The sequence below is a fragment of the Megalops cyprinoides genome, chromosome 15 (assembly GCF_013368585.1).
Source record: "Megalops cyprinoides isolate fMegCyp1 chromosome 15, fMegCyp1.pri, whole genome shotgun sequence".
Lineage (NCBI taxonomy): Eukaryota > Metazoa > Chordata > Actinopteri > Elopiformes > Megalopidae > Megalops > Megalops cyprinoides.
This window is the reverse complement of record NC_050597.1, coordinates 67,979-89,037: the sequence shown is the minus strand read 5'-3', so window position 1 is coordinate 89,037 and position 21,059 is coordinate 67,979. Positions and strand designations below refer to the sequence as shown.

General features: G+C 48.6%; 1 protein-coding gene across 1 annotated transcript in view; it reads right to left on the bottom strand.

Annotated features, from left to right (window-relative positions):
* Window positions 1-725: 725 nt before the first annotated feature.
* The window catches only part of LOC118790250 (AT-rich interactive domain-containing protein 5B-like), a 55,907-nt gene continuing 35,573 nt past the window's right edge, over window positions 726-21,059 (bottom strand). Inside the window, exons 5-10 of the mRNA XM_036547154.1 lie at window positions 18,764-18,876; window positions 17,324-17,513; window positions 16,113-16,165; window positions 13,826-13,923; window positions 4,446-4,647; window positions 726-2,930 (exon numbers count right to left, since the gene is read on the bottom strand). Of these exons, the coding sequence (XP_036403047.1) occupies window positions 738-2,930; window positions 4,446-4,647; window positions 13,826-13,923; window positions 16,113-16,165; window positions 17,324-17,513; window positions 18,764-18,876 (2,849 nt within the window). The 3' untranslated portion in view covers window positions 726-737. The remainder of the gene's footprint in view (window positions 2,931-4,445; window positions 4,648-13,825; window positions 13,924-16,112; window positions 16,166-17,323; window positions 17,514-18,763; window positions 18,877-21,059) is intronic.

The window sequence follows — 21,059 nt, the reverse complement described above, 5'->3', positions numbered from 1 at the left end:
GACAGTCGCCTGTTGAACAGGACAAAAAATATTGGAGCATTTTTCAAAAATATATGTACAAACATTCTGTATTATGTATAAAAACCATAATCAATGCTGTGAGTTGTGAACACAAAAATGTACTGAAATGGAACGCATGTCCCCTCCAATTTCAAACAATAACGCTGAATATTCCTCAGACATCAGCTCCACATGTATTTAGTGGAACAGCAGCAATCAGGCCACTGTAGCTGCATTCAGTTGCATTTCATCACATATAATCCCTGAAGCCTGTGAGACAATCACACTGCACATCAGTTAACTGCACTTAAATAACTATGCAATGAACAGCAAGGAATAGCACTGATATGAAGACTGATCAATCCTGATGGTACACCTGGATTACACTCACCTTAGCAGTGCTGTGGGTGTGAGTGTATTTTGTTTGATGTGGGGAAATTGCTCTGTTCTGTACATTGCATTGATTGGTCTGGCAGCTTTGTACAGCTGCAGTGTCAGACTGGCTGCTCCATCACTCCAGTCAGTGGATCTGCTCTGGAGAGTAACAGACCCACAGCAACGCTGCAGCTGCCCGACAGTGTCACTGGCCCAGTGTCAGAGTTATGTGCAAATTATGAATGTAAGCGGCAAAAACTTCAGCTAAAGAACTTTTTTTCTCAGATTTCAGGATTTTTTGGTCCCTGCTAGAGAAGTGCACTGTCCGTGGGGTGCAGGGAGTGGGGGGGTGTGTGGGGGGGTTATAGCTTGGTGCTGGGGTGCACAGGGGACAGCTGAGAGGTGCTGAAGGCAGGCGGGGGGTACAGAAAGTGCCTGTATGAGGCTCCGGCAGGGAAAACGTGGGCAGGGCCAGTGGTGGAGGCCAGCAGCTGCCTCTGCATCATGAAGGAGTGAATGGCAAAGGGAGGCAGGAGAGGGGAGAGCACCGTCGGGGCTTTTAGGCCCTGCAGAGGGTGGGGGTACCCCCCTACAGGCAGCGGAGAGCCCAGGCCATCAAACACGTCCTGAGGCTGGGACAGCAGGCCTCTGGGGTAGAGCCCAGGGAAGACGGGCGAGTGGAGAGGGAACTTGTGGCTGTAGCTGCTGTCCTGCACGCCCAGGAGGGGCGGCCCCGCCCCCTTCCGCTCCCGCTCTCCCTCTGGCTCTGGGGTTTTAGGCGTCCTGGCTGGGTCCTCGGCGGGGTGCAGGGGCGTGACGGCACGGATCTTCCTCTCTGGGGGCCCGTTCTCCTGCAGACTGCTCCTCAGCGGCCGGGCGGGGCCCTCTCTCTGCTGGCTGCCTCTGCTGCTGAAGGCTGGCCGCAGCCTGTCCTCCGCCGGGCGCCCCCCCTCCCGCCCTCGTCTCATAGGGGGGTCTGCGGCGCTCCTCGCAGGGCAGAAGGACATGGGCGGCACGCGGCAGGCCTTGGGGAGACAGTCCAGGCTGTCCGTGGGACAGGGGGGGCCGGGTGGCACAGGCTTAGAGTAGCTCAGTTTATGGGGAGAAGGTTTGGGGAGACTTAAATCTGTGGGCTGGTCATCTGAGGGTACTTCTCTCTCTTCCTGACCCAGAGTGTGAGGGATGTCAGAATGCAGGTTTGGGGGGAAGCAGAAGCCATTCCCCCCATCCTGAGGAAACAGCACCTCTCTGTGGGGGTATGTGGCCGGCTGCTGTTGGCTGGGGTGGTGCAGGCAGTGTAGGGGGTGGGGGTAATACCTGCTATGGAAGTTTAGCTCCTGTGGCGGTGGCGACGGTTTGTCTGCCTCTCTCTCCACAACGTCCCGCATGGCTTCCCTCTGCAGGTACACATCCCCACGGGGGCTCGGCAGATGCTCTGACATCACTTCCTGCTTCCTGTCCTCGGGGGTGCGAGGTTTGAAGCTGTGAGCATGCTGGATGACCGAGGGCCGAGCGACGGCCGCTGTCTCTGTGCCGGGAGGCGGAGCAAATGAGTACCTGCTGGGCGCGGCCATCCCGCTGACCTGAGACAGCAGTTTCTTCTTGGCTAAGGGAGACATGGCGGCAGCACTGGAGGGGTACAGGGCAGGCGTGGGGCTGAGACCGCAGGGCTCCTCAGGTTCCACTGGGGCTCTCTGCTTCAGCATGGGCAGCACCAGCCCCACCTGGCTCTGAGCCTCCCTGCTGCCGGACACCTCCACCCTCCCCACAGACACACCGGCCTCCGCTGTGCGAGAGAGGGGGAGGGGGGCGGGGTCAGACGCAGCAGCGTCCGCTGTGCGGGGGAGGGGGGCGGGGTCACATGCAAAGGCCTCCGCTGTGCGGGGGAGGGGGAGGGGGGCGAGGTCAGACGCACCAGCCTCCGCTGTGCGAGAGAGGGGGAGGGGGAGGGGGGCGAGGTCAGACGCACCGGCCTCCGCTGTGCGAGAGAGGGGGAGGGGGGCGAGGTCAGACGCACCGGCCTCCGCTGTGCGAGAGAGGGGGAGGGGGGCGGGGTCAGACGCAGCAGTGTCCGCTGTGCGGGGGAGGGGGGCGGGGTCACATGCAAAGGCCTCCGCTGTGCGGGGGAGGGGGAGGGGGGCGAGGTCAGACGCACCGGCCTCCGCTGTGCGGGGGAGGGGGAGGGGGGCGGGGTCAGACGCACCGGCCTCCGCTGTGTGGGGGAGGGGGGCGGGGTCAGACGCACCGGCCTCTGCTGTGCGAGAGAGGGGGAGGGGGGCGGGGTCAGACGCACCGGCCTCCGCTGTGCGAGAGAGGGGGAGGGGGAGGGGGAAGGGGGTGGCTGTGGGCGTCTCATCATCCCCACAGTTGCACTTGGAAGTGCCGCGCTCACAGGGCCAGTTGGGAAGCAGGACTCTGCCATCCTGCACATCACTGCACACCGCCTCCTCTTTCACAGTGAGCTGCGGCTCTTCCTTCTCCTCCTGCAGGAGGCGCTGTGGAGGCCGCTGGTCCTGCAGCTCCAGGGCCCCGGTGCCTTCCTTGCCATCGCAGACCTGTGAGCAGACAGATCCCATCAGACCTTTGCAGCCGCTCTCCCAGAATTCCCAGCGCACAGCCAGGTCAGCGGTTCCACACTCCTCTGAGAGCAGCTTATTTATCATGTACAGTGCCAGGCAAACACACCTGATTAAAATAATGGAACACATGTATTCCGAATTTTTGGAAGCTTGAGTGGACATAAAATGGATAACCTCAATAAAACATATCAAAATTAATACACAAATGTGGGTTCTTAAAGTTTGGTTTTATGCTTTTCTCCTAATTCTCCTAAACTTTGGAGTGGCCGATAGTGTAGTACTCTCTGCTCACCACACCCTGCACCCACAGGAGATGCAGGTACTGCTCCCTGACTTCACCTGAGCAACTCACAGGTACTAGAGCAAATGAGCACTGCAATCATTAGGTCAAGTCCCCCTTGACCCCAGCAGAACAAAGCCAATCATGCACACTTACTCAACTCATCCAGGTTGTATCTGCCATGTCTTAGATTTCAGAGCTCAGCCTGAGCTTGTAATGACCGTCTCTGCTCCCCATATACTGAATGCTCACTGCAGGCACAACAGAAAACCTAATGCTGGTGTTTTGGACAAACTTCTATGGTTTTTATAATATTCAGAGTGTGAGATTTTTCATATGAATGGTGAGCTCCCCAAATGTGGAGTGAAAGGCATTTTTACATTACTCTTCCACTCAGTAAACTTCTACTTCCCGATGGGAGTTTTTCTTGCATTATTCTGCCTTAATTTGATATGACCCTGGGTGGAATCTTTTATTTTCAGCAACCTAATCATGCATCTGTATGCCCTGAGTACTGCTGTGCTTTTTTCCTCATGATGTACTATCAGTAATCTGAGAGGCACAGTGCATGCAGTTACTCATTCAGTGATAAAACACAGCGCTGTGCTAAATGTGTCTACACAGCCTCATCTATTCTGGATAATATGGATTAATGGTACATAGGAACATATGGTAACACTTCACTCTCTCAGACCTGATACTCCATGGAATCTGCTCCTTAATAAATATGTACTGTTCCCCAGACACACTGCGGTTTTTGCAAGACGCCACACCCAAACACCCCCAAGCTCAAGAGATGCTCTGCTTCTGCTTTTCACACCATTCAAAATCTTAAAAACGAGAAGGTACTGTCCAAAGGCTGTGGCTAATTTTCTAGTCTTTTCGCCCTCTAGTGGTAAAACAGTGTGTCTGCAGCAGCCACAGACTCAGTGACAGTAGAAAAATTCTTGAGTTACTGAAGTGGAAGAAAAAGTCAGGCTTCCGTTGTGTTTACAATGTTGTGCTGTGGTTGTTAGCATCTCTGTTCAAGCTAAAATGATTTTGTTGAAAGCAGATTTTCTTGGCAGCAGTGTTTTAGAAGGCCTGGCAGCGTGTTTTTGAATGAGGAAAAGCAGTTTGTTTAAGGTGGACTGTTGTTTTTTTTTTTTTCCTCTGTGAGGTTAGTGTGTTTTTCGGCAGCACTGAGGTACGCCAGAGCATTGCTGACCGACCTCTGAGAGCTTCCTGCCCTCCAGTGAGGCATCCCTCTCCCCCGGGGGCTTCTGATTGGCTGGGACTTTTGGGCATTTCCCCCCAGCAGTCTTCAGTCTGCTGTGTCCCTCCTGAGTGGCGGAGTCCTGTTTTCTGGGTTTGACTGGGGGGAGGGGCTTATCTTCCTCCCCTTTGATAAATCTCTCGTATGGGAGGATGAGCCTGGAAGAGAGGGGAAAGGAGAGGGAAACAGGTGATGAAACTTGGCCAAACTTCCACCATCCCCCTCCCACCCCGTCTTTCACATTCAGCACTCAGTCACAGGCCGGCCGCTGGCCACAGAGGGTCCCCTCTATTCACCCTGCGGCGGGCTTTATATTCACCCTGCCTGTTTCTCTATTCACCCTGCGGCGGGCTTTATATTCACCCTGCCCGCTTCTCTATTCACCCAGCGGCGGGCTTTATATTCACCCTGCCTGCTTCTCTATTCACCCTGCCTGCTTCTCTATTCACCCTGCCCGCTTCTCTATTCATTTCCACACAAACAGAAACCCACTGAATGATGTCTGTCAAATGATTTACTTTATTAAATGGGTATTAATGGTATGAAAAATAAAAAAACTAAGAAAAAAACAAAGCATACTATGTCTGACATTCAGAAAGTGGTTAGTTGCGCTTTTGGATGTCACACACAGATACACGTGCACACCTTTATTCCTGAATCAAATACAGCTGTACGTGAATGTGCTTGTCCTGATTAAAACCCAGAGCTCTTTGGTCCCAGTGGCTGGTAGCATAAGCCTCCCCAGCACCCCCTCTCCCCCTGTATCCCAGTTACAGTGCAGCTCCCAGGGAGGGGCCTCACTCTGGGGACCTGCATAAGTGACTGTAGCCAGAGAGAAAAAGAGGGGGGGGGCTGTCTGTTTCAAATGCCATGTGATATTGCTCCTTTTTCTCCTGCTTTCTTTGAGATTAAATGCTGTGGACACACTAACGTCAGTGTTTATCTGCTGAATTCCACATTCAGTACATAATTTTCTTCACAGCAAACTGAGCACAGCGACCGCACTGAGCATGCCCGAGCGCACAGCGACTGCACGGAGCATGCCCGAGCGCACAGTGACCGCACTGAGCACCCGAGCGCACAGTGACCGCACTGAGCACCCGAGCGCACAGCGACCGCAGTAAGCATGCCCGAGCGCACAGCGACCGCACGGAGCACCCGAGCGCACAGCGGCCGCACGGAGCATGCCCGAGCGCAGTGACCACACAGCGACCGCACTGAACATGCCTGAGCTCACAGCGCCCGCACAGCAACCGCACTAAACATGCCCGAGCTCACAGCGACCGCACTGAACATGCCCGAGCTCACAGCGACCGCACAGCAACCGCACTGAACATGCCCAAGCTCACAGCAACCACACAGCAACCGCACCGAACATGCCCGAGCTCACAGTGACCGTTCAGCAACCGCACTGAACATGCCCGAGCTCACAGCGACCACACAGCAACCGCACTGAACATGCCCGAGCTCACAGCGACCGCACTGAACATGCCCGAGCTCACAGCGACCACACAGCAACCGCACTGAACATGCCCGAGCTCACAGCGACCGCACAGCAACCGCACTGAACATGCCCGAGCTCACAGCGACCGTTCAGCAACCGCACTGAACATGCCCGAGTTCAAAGCGACCACACAGCAACCGCACTGAACATGCCCGAGCTCACAGCAACCGCACTGAACATGCCCGAGCTCACAGCGACCACACAGCAACCGCACTGAACATGCCCGAGCTCACAGCGACCGCACTGAACATGCCCGAGCTCACAGCGACCGCACTGAACATGCCCGAGCTCACAGCGACCGCACTGAACATGCCCGAGCTCACAGCAACCGCACAGCAACCGCACTGAACATGCCCGAGCTCACAGCGACCGTTCAGCAACCGCACTGAACATGCCCGAGCTCACAGCGACCGCACTGAACATGCCCGAGCTCACAGCGACCGCACTGAACATGCCCGAGCTCACAGCGACCGCACTGAACATGCCCGAGCTCACAGCAACCGCACAGCAACCGCACCGAACATGCCCGAGCTCACAGCGACCGTTCAGCAACCGCACTGAACATGCCCGAGCTCACAGCGACCGCACAGCAACCGCACTGAACATGCCCGAGCTCACAGCGACCGCACAGCAACCGCACCGAACATGCCCGAGCTCACAGCGACCGTTCAGCAACCGCACTGAACATGCCCGAGCTCACAGCGACCGCACAGCGACCGCACTGAACATGCCCGAGCTCACAGCGACCGCACTGAACATGCCCGAGCTCACAGCGACCACACAGCAACCGCACTGAACATGCCCGAGCTCACAGCGACCGCACTGAACATGCCCGAGCTCACAGCAACCGCACTGAACATGCCCGAGCTCACAGCAACCGCACTGAACATGCCCGAGCTCACAGCAACCGCACAGCAACCGCACTGAACATGCCCGAGCTCACAGCGACCGCTCAGCAACCGCACTGAACATGCCCGAGCTCACAGCGACCGCACAGCAACCGCACTGAACATGCCCGAGCTCACAGCGACCGCACAGCAACCGCACCGAACATGCCCGAGCTCACAGCGACCGCACTGAACATGCCCGAGCTCACAGCGACCGCACAGCAACCGCACCGAACATGCCCGAGCTCACAGCGACCGCACAGCGACCGCACTGAACATGCCCGAGCTCACAGCGACCGCACAGCGACCGCACTGAACATGCACGAGCTCACAGCGACCGCACAGCGACCGCACTGAACATGCCCGAGCTCACAGCAACCGCACAGCAACCGCACCGAACATGCCCGAGCTCACAGCGACCGTTCAGCAACCGCACTGAACATGCCCGAGCTCACAGCGACCGCACAGCGACCGCACTGAACATGCCCGAGCTCACAGCGACCGCACTGAACATGCCCGAGCTCACAGCGACCGCACAGCAACCGCACTGAACATGCCCGAGCTCACAGCGACCGCACAGCAACCGCACCGAACATGCCCGAGCTCACAGCGACCGCACAGCGACCGCACTGAACATGCACGAGCTCACAGCGACCACACAGCAACCGCACTGAACATGCCCGAGCTCACAGCAACCGCACCGAACATGCCCAAGCTCACAGCGACCGCACTGAACATGCCCGAGCTTGGTGAGAGCAGCTAGCCAGCTGTGAAGCTGCACAGGAGCCCAGAGGGAATATTCATCTTCAGATCCCATTTCCAAAAGAGTTTAAACAAGTTACAGCTGCTGAAATTGGATAATGCCTGTTCTATTTAGCCAAATAAAAATAGCACAGCTGCCAAATACCAGATTCCCATGGCAAGGTTTCAGTTTATGTTTATATAAGGAAAGAATAATAACAGACACACAAAGGCATATCCTGTTCACAGCTAATACTGTCAAATCTGAAAATCTGAGGCTGCCTGAGTCTTTCCAATCCTAAGCCACAGCTCCCAACACATATGTAGGTTTTATGTGGTCTGATAAGGTACAAATCAGTGTGTTTTTTTTTTTATATTTAACACAACTCTCTCTGCGCTCTGTATTTAAAGCTAACACGACTCTGCGCTCTGTATTTAAAGCTAACATTACTCACTGCGCTCTGTATTTGAAGCTAACATTACTCACTGCGCTCTGTATTTAAAGCTAACATTACTCACTGCGCTCTGTATTTGAAGCTAACATTACTCACTGCGCTCTGTATTTAAAGCTAACATTACTCACTGCGCTCTGTATTTAAAGCTAACATTACTCACTGCGCTCTGTATATATAATTGTTATATAATTATAATTGTGTAATTATAATTGTATTGTTTACTGAACTACACAACTGAACTGATTTTTTCTCTATGCAATGTCTCAAGTGTCCACTGGTGGGCGCTGCTGCTTCAGTAATACATTTTTTTACATTACATTTATTCATTTAGCAGACGCTTTTATCCAAAGCGACTTACATAGGTTACAGTTCTTTACAATGTTATCCATTTATACAGCTGGATATTTTACTGAGACAATTGTGGGTTAAATACCTTGCCCAAGGGTATAGCAGCAGTGTCTCAGCGGGGATCGAACCAGCAACCTTTCGGTTACGAGTCCTGCTCCTTAACCACTATGCTACACTGCCGCCCGCATTCCTCTGCTGCATCTACTGCCTCCAAGCCTCTAATCTTTGTCTTACATAACACTCATTTCAATAATAAATATTCACAAAGCAAGCTCCTTACATAATATTACTTGAGGAACACAATAATTACACAAAGTGCTGCGCATAGTGTTAGCCTGTGTTTATGGCCAGTGACACAATGAGCAGCTGTCTGTAAACAACAGTTACCCACAGCTGATGGAACAGCACAGGATGACAGGATGACAGAGGTACATGAGGAGTCGTTTTCGTTAAGGGGAGTTAACTCGGCACACACTGCTGAGACCTCGGCTGTGGAAAGATGTGTTGGATGTTTTGCAATATCCTGCACAGGCATCATGAATGCTGCATGCAGGAAGGCAGGCCTCTCTGAGGCAGACGGCGCAGACTGCAGGACAGAGCAGGCTACAGGTCAGAGCAGGCTGCAGGAGGACAGAGCAGGCTGCAGGAGGACAGAGCAGGCTGCAGGAGGACAGAGCAGGCTGCAGGGACAGAGCAGGCTGCAGGAGGACAGAGCAGGCTGCAGGAGGACAGAGCAGGCTGCAGGAGGACAGAGCAGGCTGCAGGAGGACAGAGCAGGCTGCAGGGACAGAGCAGGCTGCAGGAGGACAGAGCAGGCTGCAGGAGGACAGAGCAGGCTGCAGGACAGAGCAGGCTGCAGGAGGACAGAGCAGGCTGCAGGACAGAGCAGGCTGCAGGAGGACAGAGCAGGCTGCAGGTCAGAGCAGGCTGCAGGAGGACAGAGCAGACTGCAGGAGGACAGAGCAGACTGCAGGAGGACAGAGCAGACTGCAGGACAGAGCAGGCTGCAGGAGGACAGAGCAGACTGCAGGACAGAGCAGACTGCAGGACAGAGCAGGCTGCAGGAGGACAGAGCAGGCTGCAGGTCAGAGCAGGCTGCAGGAGGACAGAGCAGACTGCAGGACAGAGCAGGCTGCAGGGACAGAGCAGGCTGCAGGGACAGAGCAGACTGCAGGACAAAGCAGGCTGCAGGAGGACAGAGCAGACTGCAGGACAGAGCAGACTGCAGGACAGAGCAGACTGCAGGACAGAGCAGGCTGCAGGAGGACAGAGCAGACTGCAGGACAGAGCAGGCTGCAGGAGGACAGAGCAGACTGCAGGGACAGAGCAGACTGCAGGGACAGAGCAGGCTGCAGGTCAGAGCAGACTGCAGGGACAGAGCAGGCTGCAGGAGGACAGAGCAGGCTGCAGGTCAGAGCAGGCTGCAGGAGGACAGAGCAGACTGCAGGGACAGAGCAGACTGCAGGGACAGAGCAGGCTGCAGGACAGAGCAGACTGCAGGACAGAGCAGACTGCAGGACAGAGCAGGCTGCAGGAGGACAGAGCAGACTGCAGGACAGAGCAGACTGCAGGGACAGAGCAGGCTGCAGGGACAGAGCAGACTGCAGGGACAGAGCAGACTGCAGGACAGAGCAGGCTGCAGGAGGACAGAGCAGACTGCAGGACAGAGCAGACTGCAGGGACAGAGCAGGCTGCAGGGACAGAGCAGGCTGCAGGGACAGAGCAGACTGCAGGGACAGAGCAGACTGCAGGGACAGAGCAGACTGCAGGTCAGAGCAGGCTGCAGGACAGAGCAGGCTGCAGGACAGAGCAAATCAGATCAAATAAAACACACTGAATGATCAAATAAAACACACTGAAAAATCAAGATCAAATTTTGATTAGACAAGATCAATAGAGGGGATTAGAGGGGATTAATCATGATTAAAAAATACAAATAATGATAGTCCTGTCCATCATCGCCAGAGGACACACTATGCCACAACAATAAAAATGTATATTAAAATTGTGAAGGAAGCCAAAGACTTCTGAAAGTAAAAATTAAATGTCTAACAATACCATTTGTCATCACTACATCTGTAGCTCTTTTTGTGTCTGTTTCTCTTATTTCTGTTGGATCTGCTGAGCTCTCCATTTGCACCAAACAGTGAGCTCAAGATTAGGACAGAATGTGATTATATGCTACAGATAAAACCAACACAGCTCTCCCATGAATGCCACTGCAAGACTACACTCCATTACATTACTGTCTTTCATCAGAGCTGCGGTCAACACGTTTTCACTACAAAACTCTTACTACACGAGAATGACCTGAAATGACAGGAAATCTCAATCCCCTCAGACTTTTTTGGTGTCAACCTAATTTTGCTAATTAAACAAATAAGATAAGTGATGAAAATCAGAGCGGAGCTGTTATTTCCTGTAAGAGCCCCATACAGGATCATCTGAAAGAGCAGTTACTGTCTGTAAACAGCCAGAGCCACTCAACACAGTGCCATGAATAGATGGCAGGGCTGTAGATTCTTCTTGTGTGAAAAACAGCTGGAGGCCTATTATTGGACATGAGGTCTGGGACAAGTTTAAGGAGAGAAAATATGACTTTAATTATCACCTCTGGAAAAGGTGTGATTAAACTTAGCTGGTTATGACTAATTCCATTTTTAGCAGATATACAAGGTAAGAAACAGCAGGAAGGAGCAGACAATGTCCTTTGGTAGCTCCCTCAAAGCAGGCCTTTGAAACCATCCTGATTCATATGTTTACACACGACTCTACAGACCACCAAAGGCTGCCTGTTCTAGTGCTTAGCTTTTGACCTAAAATAACGTCATCCATCACTGATGGCTAAACCCATTAACTCTGAACAGTAAACTTTTATAATTGTAAATATATGTAATTATAAAACTGTTGAATAACATGAGGTGACTGCAGCATTGTACAGTATGTGCTCTGTAATTCAGTGCTCATGCTTCTACTCAAGGAATTTGCTTTTTATTTATTCTTGGTTAAGGACAGTCTTCCTATCAGATTCCTCATGACATGTATTCTGTGGAACAGAAACACAAGCTCCAGACATCATAAAGCCCCAACGCAGACATGCAGTCAATATTAGATCTAAGCAATACAGCACTACACACACTAATACCAAAAACGATTAGACTGCAGATGTGTTCCTAAGAATAACTTGACTAATTTACACTAGTGTGTCTCTGAGAATGTTTAGAGTATAGGTGGCCATAGTGTGTCCCACAGAACTGAGAGGCCTGGAGCGAAAAACCACAGTGTCTGCTCATCATCTGAGCCCCATGATCACCACAGCACAACCCTCCACCCACAGCCAGCAGCGATGAGGCTACAGAACTCAGACAGACCAATTACACACATCAGAGTTTCAATGGTATTGTTTACTCGACAACTAAAGAAAGGCAAGAAGCTAACCTCTAAAACAAAAGTAGTAAAAAAAAAAACCCTTCATAACTGGTAAAAATCTACAACACCCTTTAACGTCATAAATATTCTGCCTCTGAATGTTTACATGAGATTGAAATACATTTGTGTGAATAACATTGCTGCACCACTGAATAACATTTGAGAACTGAATGATCCAAGTTTAACTCATGTTTGCAAACATTAAATAAGCAGCTTTCTCCTGCACACTGGTGGTTGACATAATCTCAAATAAAGCCCTAATCTCTGACAGAGAGAAGGCCGTGGAGTGAAAGCTGAGAGGAGTTATTGCCAAAGCACACAAAAAGCTGAAGCTAAAATCTGCCACGTTCACACCTGTTTCAAATACTCATTCTATGAAGCCTGGCAGATCTGCTTTCAGAGTGAAGATTAATTCTGAAGGGAACATAAGATCAATGAACTGCTGCAATCAACTCAAGGTTTTTTCTCCACACAAGTTCAAGGCCTGCATTTATGTGTGTTCATGTTGTACAGACATTTTAGTCTGTATGTAAAACCTATAAACATATATCATAATCATGCACAAAATGCTGAAATTCACAGAGGAAAAGCTGGTTGTGGAGGGGGGTTATCAAAACATATTGCACAGCTCAGACTCAAAAAGCTAATTGCTATATATTTCACTGTTCCCATGGACCTGTTTGTATTCAGTTAAATAAAACTATGCTTCCAAGACTGATATTTAGTACAAACTAAGGTCTGCTGACTGCTGTTATCTGCAAGGCTGCATTCGTAAGTGAAAATTTCAGAAACAAAGAGCCCACTGGAAACCAGCAGATTTACTAAATAACAGGGTGCAGCTGATCAATAGTGCTGACCTATATAATTACAGCTCAGCATGAAATGGAAGGTAACAAATGCATCTTTCAAGGTTATGCCTCGTTTTTTATGACCTCATTTTTATTCCATGCGTACAGTGCTGACAGCTAATCTTATGAGCTAGCTAAGTAAATACCATTAAAAGCATTTATAATGTGGAGTCTGGAACTTGGTGGATGTTAAATATTGATTTCCTTTATGGGATGAACAGACTTATAAGTACTTTAAGTATCTCTAAAATTAGGACAATTATTGAAATGATCTTCAGTTCAGGCAGGCAACATTTTTAAACGTCCCAGAGAGTCATCTGTGGAAAATACACTGAAGAGTCACCTGACACTAATAATGTATTCCATATAAAAATGTCTTCAGCCAAGACATTGATGAGTGTCTTACATACAGACAACAGCACGGGAGAACACTGTGGGCATGAATGTCCTGAAAAGTGACAAGTGTTTAAAATGGGTTGTTTAAAATGGGTGTGTTCACAGAATGAGACTATGCTGAATGGCTCTTATAAGGATCAGTGAGAACAGTCTCTACACTCCCATCTGACATTAGTGGCAAACCTGAGTCTGATGAGAGAGCAGAGCAACTGAAAAAATGAACTGAATCACGTGAGAGATTACCGTATACAACACTCTCTCTCTCTCTCGCTCTCACACACACACACACACACACAGTCATAAAGCATGAAGAAGCTCTACAAACACAAGACCAACTGTCATATGATGATTATCTAATGCAAAACCTCAAAACAACTTCAATCCTCCACCTCTCTCCCTCCCCCATTACACCCACACTCACACTCACACCCACACCCATACACACACCCATACACACCCACACACACCCACAAACCCATACATACATCCACACCCACACTCTCACACACACATCCACACACCCACACCCTCTCTCACACTTCACACACACCCACAAACCCACACCCACACCCACACTCACACACTCACACCCACAAACCCCCACACCAACAAACCCACAAACCCCCACACACACACTCACACTCACCCAACACACACACACTGTGGCTAACCCTGCCGGCAGTGGGTGAGGCTAACCCTGCCGGCGGTGGGTGTGGCTCGCACAATACCTTTCGTAATGTCTGCGTGTGCAGGTGGCCGCGCTCGTGCTGCCTGGGTTGCTGCCCAGCTCATCATAGACGTTCTTCCACTGGCGGCGAGCCGTGATCTGAGGAGAGAGAGGAGGACAGGCAGGTCAGAGAGTGCAGGTCAGAGAACGCAGGTGAGGGAGGGCCGATCAGAGAGCGCGGGTGAGAGAGCGCGGGTGAGAGAGCGCGGGTGAGAGAAGGCGGGTGAGAGAAGGCGGGTGAGAGAGCGCGGGTGAGAGCCGAGTCACATCCCCCTGTTGAGGCCCTGCCCATTCACCCTGATGCTGCACGTACACCAGTAGATGCTCTGAATAAGCTAAAGCAACAAGCTGTAAAGGTAAGCCACAGGAGTATATGATATTTTAGTTTCAACAGTAAGGGCCAGGTGTCCTGACAAAGGATTATAATATTTAATAACTCTAATGTACTCAGTAGTATCACTATCATAAATTTAGGTTTCACAGGATTTTATTTTTATCATTAAGCCTTGATAAACGCTGATTTCAGTGAAATCCAGAAGACCAGTAGGGAAAAATAAAATATACTGTAATATATATAGGTATACAAAATATGAGCTTGAAATATGTGCTTAAAACTTGCTGATGGTCAACCTACACAAAGGGCCCTGAGTACTCTTGCCAGCTGAGCAACATTTTTGCTGTATAGCATCTCTTTTGATCATAGCATTTTTTTTCTCCTGAAACTAGCAACAAAATCTAGCAACTGTTGATGCTAATTTGGGAAGCAGCTGAATTAGTCTGTTTTTTACTCATACCAGCGCTTTTCAGTTACTTTCCACTGAGTATTTTCTGAGATCTTTTCATACTGAATGAAAAATACCTTTGCAAGGTACAACAAATATTTCTCCCCTTCCAGATTTGCTGCAAGGCCCCCTTCTTCAGGTTCCAGGGGCACATACATTCACCATGTGTTTCCTTAACACCTCATCACTATGACATCATTGCTCCAGAGCGGTCAGGAGGGCAGGGGTGGAGCCAGCCGCTGAGCCCTGCTCACTCATGCAGTCAGGCCACATAATCATGTCATGACACACTGCCACCACACATACGGGCAAAGATGTGCATCATAGCTCAAAAAGTGAATTTTTGTGACAAATCAAGCTTTTTCTAGTAAGATCCAGTTGAAAAAGCTGTGTAATAGTGGTTGTCAAGAGCACAACTAACCTTAAGGCAACAGCCTTACAGACAATATAGGCCTATGTAATTTATGCACTTCATAACCTGTAGTTCATAACCTGAATTGTGAATACTGATAAGTTCCAAGGGACAAATAATGAGCTAAGCATCTTATGCAAGAGGTGATCAGTAAAGAGCCGATATTGAGCTCCTAACAAAGTCAGACAGGTACAAAGGTCTTACTGGTGGAATAGCCTGTCACTGTGCTCCATGGAAGTTAAGGATCTACTGTTTTTAGGACATATAAGGACTAAAATACATTTCTTGCTTCTAACATGTACTACATAATAAGTCATTGTTAACATTTCTTGCCTGATGTTCAGTTTCACGCTCCATTCATCACAGAAATAGGTATTATGTTTACCTTCATCCCCGAAATGCTCTTAGACTACACTAGCTCTCAAGCTTAATCTGATCATTGTGTGCAACATAAATATTTCCAATGACATCATCTTCCTGTGGAAGCTAATTTCTGTTATTGACATCAGATGTGGCTAACAGAATCTGAGATGGGTGGTAAAGGCCAGGAATAATTTCAATTCCAAACTGTAACTCATAGCTGTTTGGTTAATGTAGGCTACTCTACATGATAAAAAGAAGGCTTACATGACTAACGTCCTGTTTACTTAAAGTATTTACAGTTTGGCTCCATTCCTCAGTTTAATTTTACACAGTTAATAAACAGTTATTTGCACTTGCAAACTGATTGCATTGAAACACGTCAATTCTTTCCCTATGGAGCCGAGCAGATGTCAGACAGACTGCCAAGCTGAGGGTCTCTTTCATACAGTTGGGTTATTGAACAATAACAGTCCCTTCAGAGACTGTGAAAACATTACAGACCCCAATTTTCTCTACAGAGTCACATGTGTTTTCCACTTGCACATTTTACCAATGTTGCGTCTTTGCTCTAAACATGGATCTAACCGATATTTCATTCAGACTCTTTTCAATAAGCACACAGCTGAAGGCAAACCTAAAATCAGAGGATTACTCTGTTTATTTTTATATCTCCCAGAGAAATAATCTGCAGTAAAAGTGATGAATTACAATAAAATTATGTTTACACTCACCAGGTCATATCCTCCTAGTTTCTGGGCAGCTTGAAACATAGTCCAAAGGTTTACTGTTAGAGGGACAACAAGTATTATGATCAATGACACCCTGCAAAAACAGTCATATTCACAAACCTCATTCCTCCACACTGACGTAAAGTAAGATCTGAGATCCAGATTCAAACCCAGCTGTTTCATTTTTTTACATATAGTACAATATCAGTGGGAAATAAAAAATTACAAATTAATTAAATGAACTAATTATCTCTCAATTTCATACAGCATCCAGTAAATAAAGCAGGGACTTCACTCAAAATGAAATCCCTGCACATACAAAGCCTTTATTTACCCAGGTTTGCAGGTTATCAAGTTTAATTTGAAGTCTTGAAACCCTTATAAGGCTGTTTTACACACTGACATGTGTAAAACTTCATCACAGAGGTGCATATGTCTGAGCTCTGCACACCCACGGAGGCCGGTCAGCTGAATTGAAATTTAGAATTAAACAAAATGAAAGCTTTCCTGAGCTGGTGGTTATATATAATGGCATGGGAATATCAAAATAAAATATAAAATTTTGGATTACTTAAAAAATTGACCTCCCATTACTTCTCATAATCTTGAGACTTGGTTTTCTCATCCATACAGAAGAATATGCAGAATAATCAAAAGAGAAGTGAGCCAAACCTGAGCAAAGTCTTTTCTCCAGTGTTTTACATTTTGCTGTTTTTATCTAGCTTCAAAATAAGGGTTTAGATTTACTTAAGAGAATAGTGATGCTGTTGTTTCTTGTGACTGAATACATATACATTGTATAGCACATGAAGCACTACAGTAGGGCTTTTTCTCAACAAAATCAGCCAGTTCCTTCAGCTTATTACAATACTATGATCTACCTAAGGACAGCAACTTTGTAGTAAAGATTACACCTCTTGAAATTACATAAAAAGTGCTGTGGCAGCATTCTGTGTGCTCCTGTAGCTTACAGTGATTTAAACAAATGATGGTCAATTTAACATTCTGTCCTTATCAAAGATCACACTTTGAAATTGTAAGGAAAGGGACAACACTAATCCTGTAAATGTTTTGCTTCAGCATTAACGCTCCACCCTCACAATGCATCAGTGTAACTCATTCTCCTGCCTGTGCCTGTCTGAATCTGTCCTGGAGATGATTCTGGTCTGAGAGACATTGCCTGCAGAGAGCAGTGTGTGAAACATGGCACTCACTCTGTTTGAATCCCAGGTAAGGTATCCTCTCGATAGGAGTATTCCTTTCTTTCATGTATTTATAGAGAGCTACGAGGAAGGCTTGCTCAGGCCCACCCCTCCCCTCTGCCCGGGCCCCGCTCCGCTCCTCCAATAGGGGGCGCTTGCATCCCCCGCTGCTCTTGGGCCTGGTCACACAGTCTGCTTTCATCTGCAGTCAAAGGCCGTCAGGAAACAAAACAAGTTTCACATGAAGACAAAAGAATACAGCAGAGCAAAGACAAGAAAAAAGCAAAAAGAATAACATTTTTCTAAAGATTTTGCTGTGCTGCCTAAACCAATAGAGTATTTTCTTGTTGGAGTTTTGGGCAGACATGAACTTATTTAGGAGCTGTTCCTGTGTGGTCCAGGGGAACTTTAATAAGGTTAAAGAAAAGGACCCTTTTTACAGATGTGAATGAAAGTAGTGCTTCTAATGGCCCTGAGAAAAATGATTCATGCCCTTCCGTGTGTGATAAATTTAATACATCTATGCAATGTGACATCTAAGTCTAAATGATCAATAAGTTACCTTTCAAGTTCAGCCTAAGATGTATAACTGTTGAGTCTTCCAATATTGTGCCAATAATGCACCCAGTAAAGTGTTTATTTGGATACGACCATGAGGGAACAGCCTATTTAATGCTGAATCATAAATTTTTGATACCCTGGGTTTCATTTTCACACAGAATAAATTCAGTAGGTTTTAAAGATGAAAATCCAATTGGAAACAGGGGCAACGGTCTGAATCAGTGCCATATAAACCACATGTGGGCTCAGTCAGCTGAAGGGTCCAGACACTCGACATATTGTGAGCTCTGTCATAATGACTCTGTCATGTAAGTGTCACTGCTGGCCCACACACTTCTGTCTGTCCATCTGCCACAGAGCAGCAAAGGCATTTCTCTTCCAAAAGGAGATATCAAGGCCATGCAGAAACGCAAATATTAAACAAATGGTTTAATTTCTTGTTCTGCCATTTCAGGTTAATATGAAAATGCGCTCACCATAATTAAACCATTCTATCAAATCCTAAAGACTGCTATGGCCGCTAATAACAATTTAAGTAAATAAAACTTTTCAGAATTTTTTTTTTCTCAGTAGCAGTGTTGCATTAATATGAGAAAAGGAACTACGGATGAGAAAATGCTATGAAAGCATCAAGCAGTGGAGCCTCGGCTATGGCAGTATACCTATATATATCTATATCTATAAAGATGATCAACTGAAGGAAAAAAGGTTTATTCATATAACAGGAGTGTAAAATAAATAAATAATGACTCTGTTCCTATTTTATGCAAACTTCAAACCCGCAGTATTCCATCAGATTTCTGTGCCAGATTTCAAAATGAGTGAAAGTGTAAGTCTTGGGAGCGGCCTCCCAGCCCAGTGTGTTTGGAGCAGACATGTCTGGGCATGTACCTGGGCAGGTGGGGCAGTCTCCAGGCTGCTGGCCTCCCACCCTGAGCCCCACCCCTCTCGGCGCTGACAGAGCCATGCTTTCTTTTTCCGGGGCCGACCCTTCAGATTGGGAGCTGTGGAGAGCACAGGTAACCCCAGAGTCACCATGAAGGGAAGATCTTGGCCGTGAAAACCGTGCTATTAAACAAAAAATTCAAAATACAGCTACAGAACCTCAGTAACTCTGTTCCATGCTGATGCACAAATAGGCTCCTTGTTGAGGAAAAGTCAGATAAGCATTCAGCTCAAAGCAAGTGGAGGCGAGATTCAACATTCCATACACAATTATGAGCACTTCAAATCAGGGCCTGAAGATCTCAAGGCTGATGCCTAATCAATTGGAGTTTAAAGCACAACAACTATGATCATGAGGTGCAGGAAAAATGAATTATCAGATTTGTTGTGGTGGCATGCCATTTTACATCATGATCCTTCAACCAGCACAATGGAAAAAGAAATTAACAGCAGGTTCAGCAGGAAGCACGTTTACTTCATGTTCTCACCGTGGCAAAGACAGCCCTGCTCAGGCATTCACAAGAACATGGGAGTCATTAAAGCAAATACACCCACTCAAATACCAGTATTACACAAAAATTAATATCCATTCAAAATGCACACATCTCCAACAATTTCTTCCTCTATCCCATAAATCAATGACTTGAATTCCAAGCCTGTGACTAATGCCTCATTAATACTGAAACATATGAGCCTCTGTTCAGTTCTTACTCTTCCTGCTCCTGCAAAGCTAATCACACACAGCCTATATTCAAAGCATGCATAGTTCAGTAACTGCCCATGCAGAGAGTGTAATACGTGCAGAGAGTGTAATATGTGCAGAGAGTGTAATACGTGCAGAGAGTGTAATACGTGCAGAGAGTGTAATACGTGCAGAGAGTGTAATATGTTTACAAAACAGCGACAAACATATCAGGTTAAATGCGTGTAAACGATCTGCAGTGAACATTCTGTCAAAATTCAGCTCAGTCAGTTTATGTAATGAAAGCAGATGAGTTGAGGAGTTAAACATTTGTGCTGTTGGTCTTGGATCAGTCTGTTGTGTTAACAGTACATCATGTGATCCAAGCCCGTGCGTTTCTCGCCTTCCTCAGAACTGCGTTAGCGTATCACGTATGAGCAGCAGCAGTGAGAGACGCAGTACCCCGTGTTCTGCACAGTGCTGACACAGCGCTGTGAGGGCACACCTCTGACACCCTTATGCAGCAGCACAGGGGTGTGAGCCCTTCTGTGAGCAACCAAATTACATCCATCAAGAGGTTTTTGCATCCACTTCTTGTTGCCCGGTTGCCAACCAAAAAAACAAAAAAAAAACACAACTGTGAACTCTTTGCACGTTGAATGCACCAGTCTTTCCTCTTGCACTGCCTTGCAATGGCAGACTGTCACTGAAATATATTCTCTTACCACAGCATGAAACAAGAAAATATTTTTTCCCTCTTGCTATTCCCTCTGCACTGTCTCTCTGTATTCTCTCTCTCTCTCTCTGTATCCCCCTCTCTCTCTCTCTCTTCCTGCTCTTTCTCTCTCTCTCTCTCTGTATCCCCCCCTCTCTCTCTCTGTATCCCCCCCTCTCTCTCTGTACCCCCCCTCTCTCTCTGTATCCCCCCCTCTCTCTCTCTGTATCCCCCCCTCCTCTCTGTATCCCCCCTCTCTCTCTCTGTATCCCCCCCTCTCTCTCTCTGTATCCCCCCCCCTCTCTCTCTGTATCCCCCCCCCTCCTCTCTGTATCCCCCCCTCCTCTCTGTATCCCCCCCTCTCTCTCTGTATCCCCCTCTCTCTCTCTGTATCCCCCCCCTCCTCTCTGTACCCCCCCCCCTCTCTCTCTGTATCCCCCCCCTCCTCTCTGTATCCCCCCCCCTCCTCTCTGTATCCCCCCCCCTCCTCTCTGTATTCCCCTCTCTCTCTCTGTATCCCCCCCTCTCTCTCTGTATCCCCTCTCTCTCTCTGTATCCCCCCCTCTCTCTCTGTACCCCCCCCTCTCTCTCTGTACCCCCCCCCCTCTCTGTATCCCCCCCCCTCTCTCTGTACCCCCCCCTCTCTCTCTGTATCCCCCCTCTCTCTCTCTGTATCCCCCCCTCTCTCTCTCTGTATCCCCCCCTCTCTCTCTGTATCCCCCCCTCTCTCTCTGTATCCCCCCCCTCTCTCTCTGTATCCCCCCCCTCTCTCTCTGTATCCCCCTCTCTCTCTCTGTATCCCCCCCCCCTCCTCTCTGTATCCCCCCCTCTCTCTCTCTGTATCC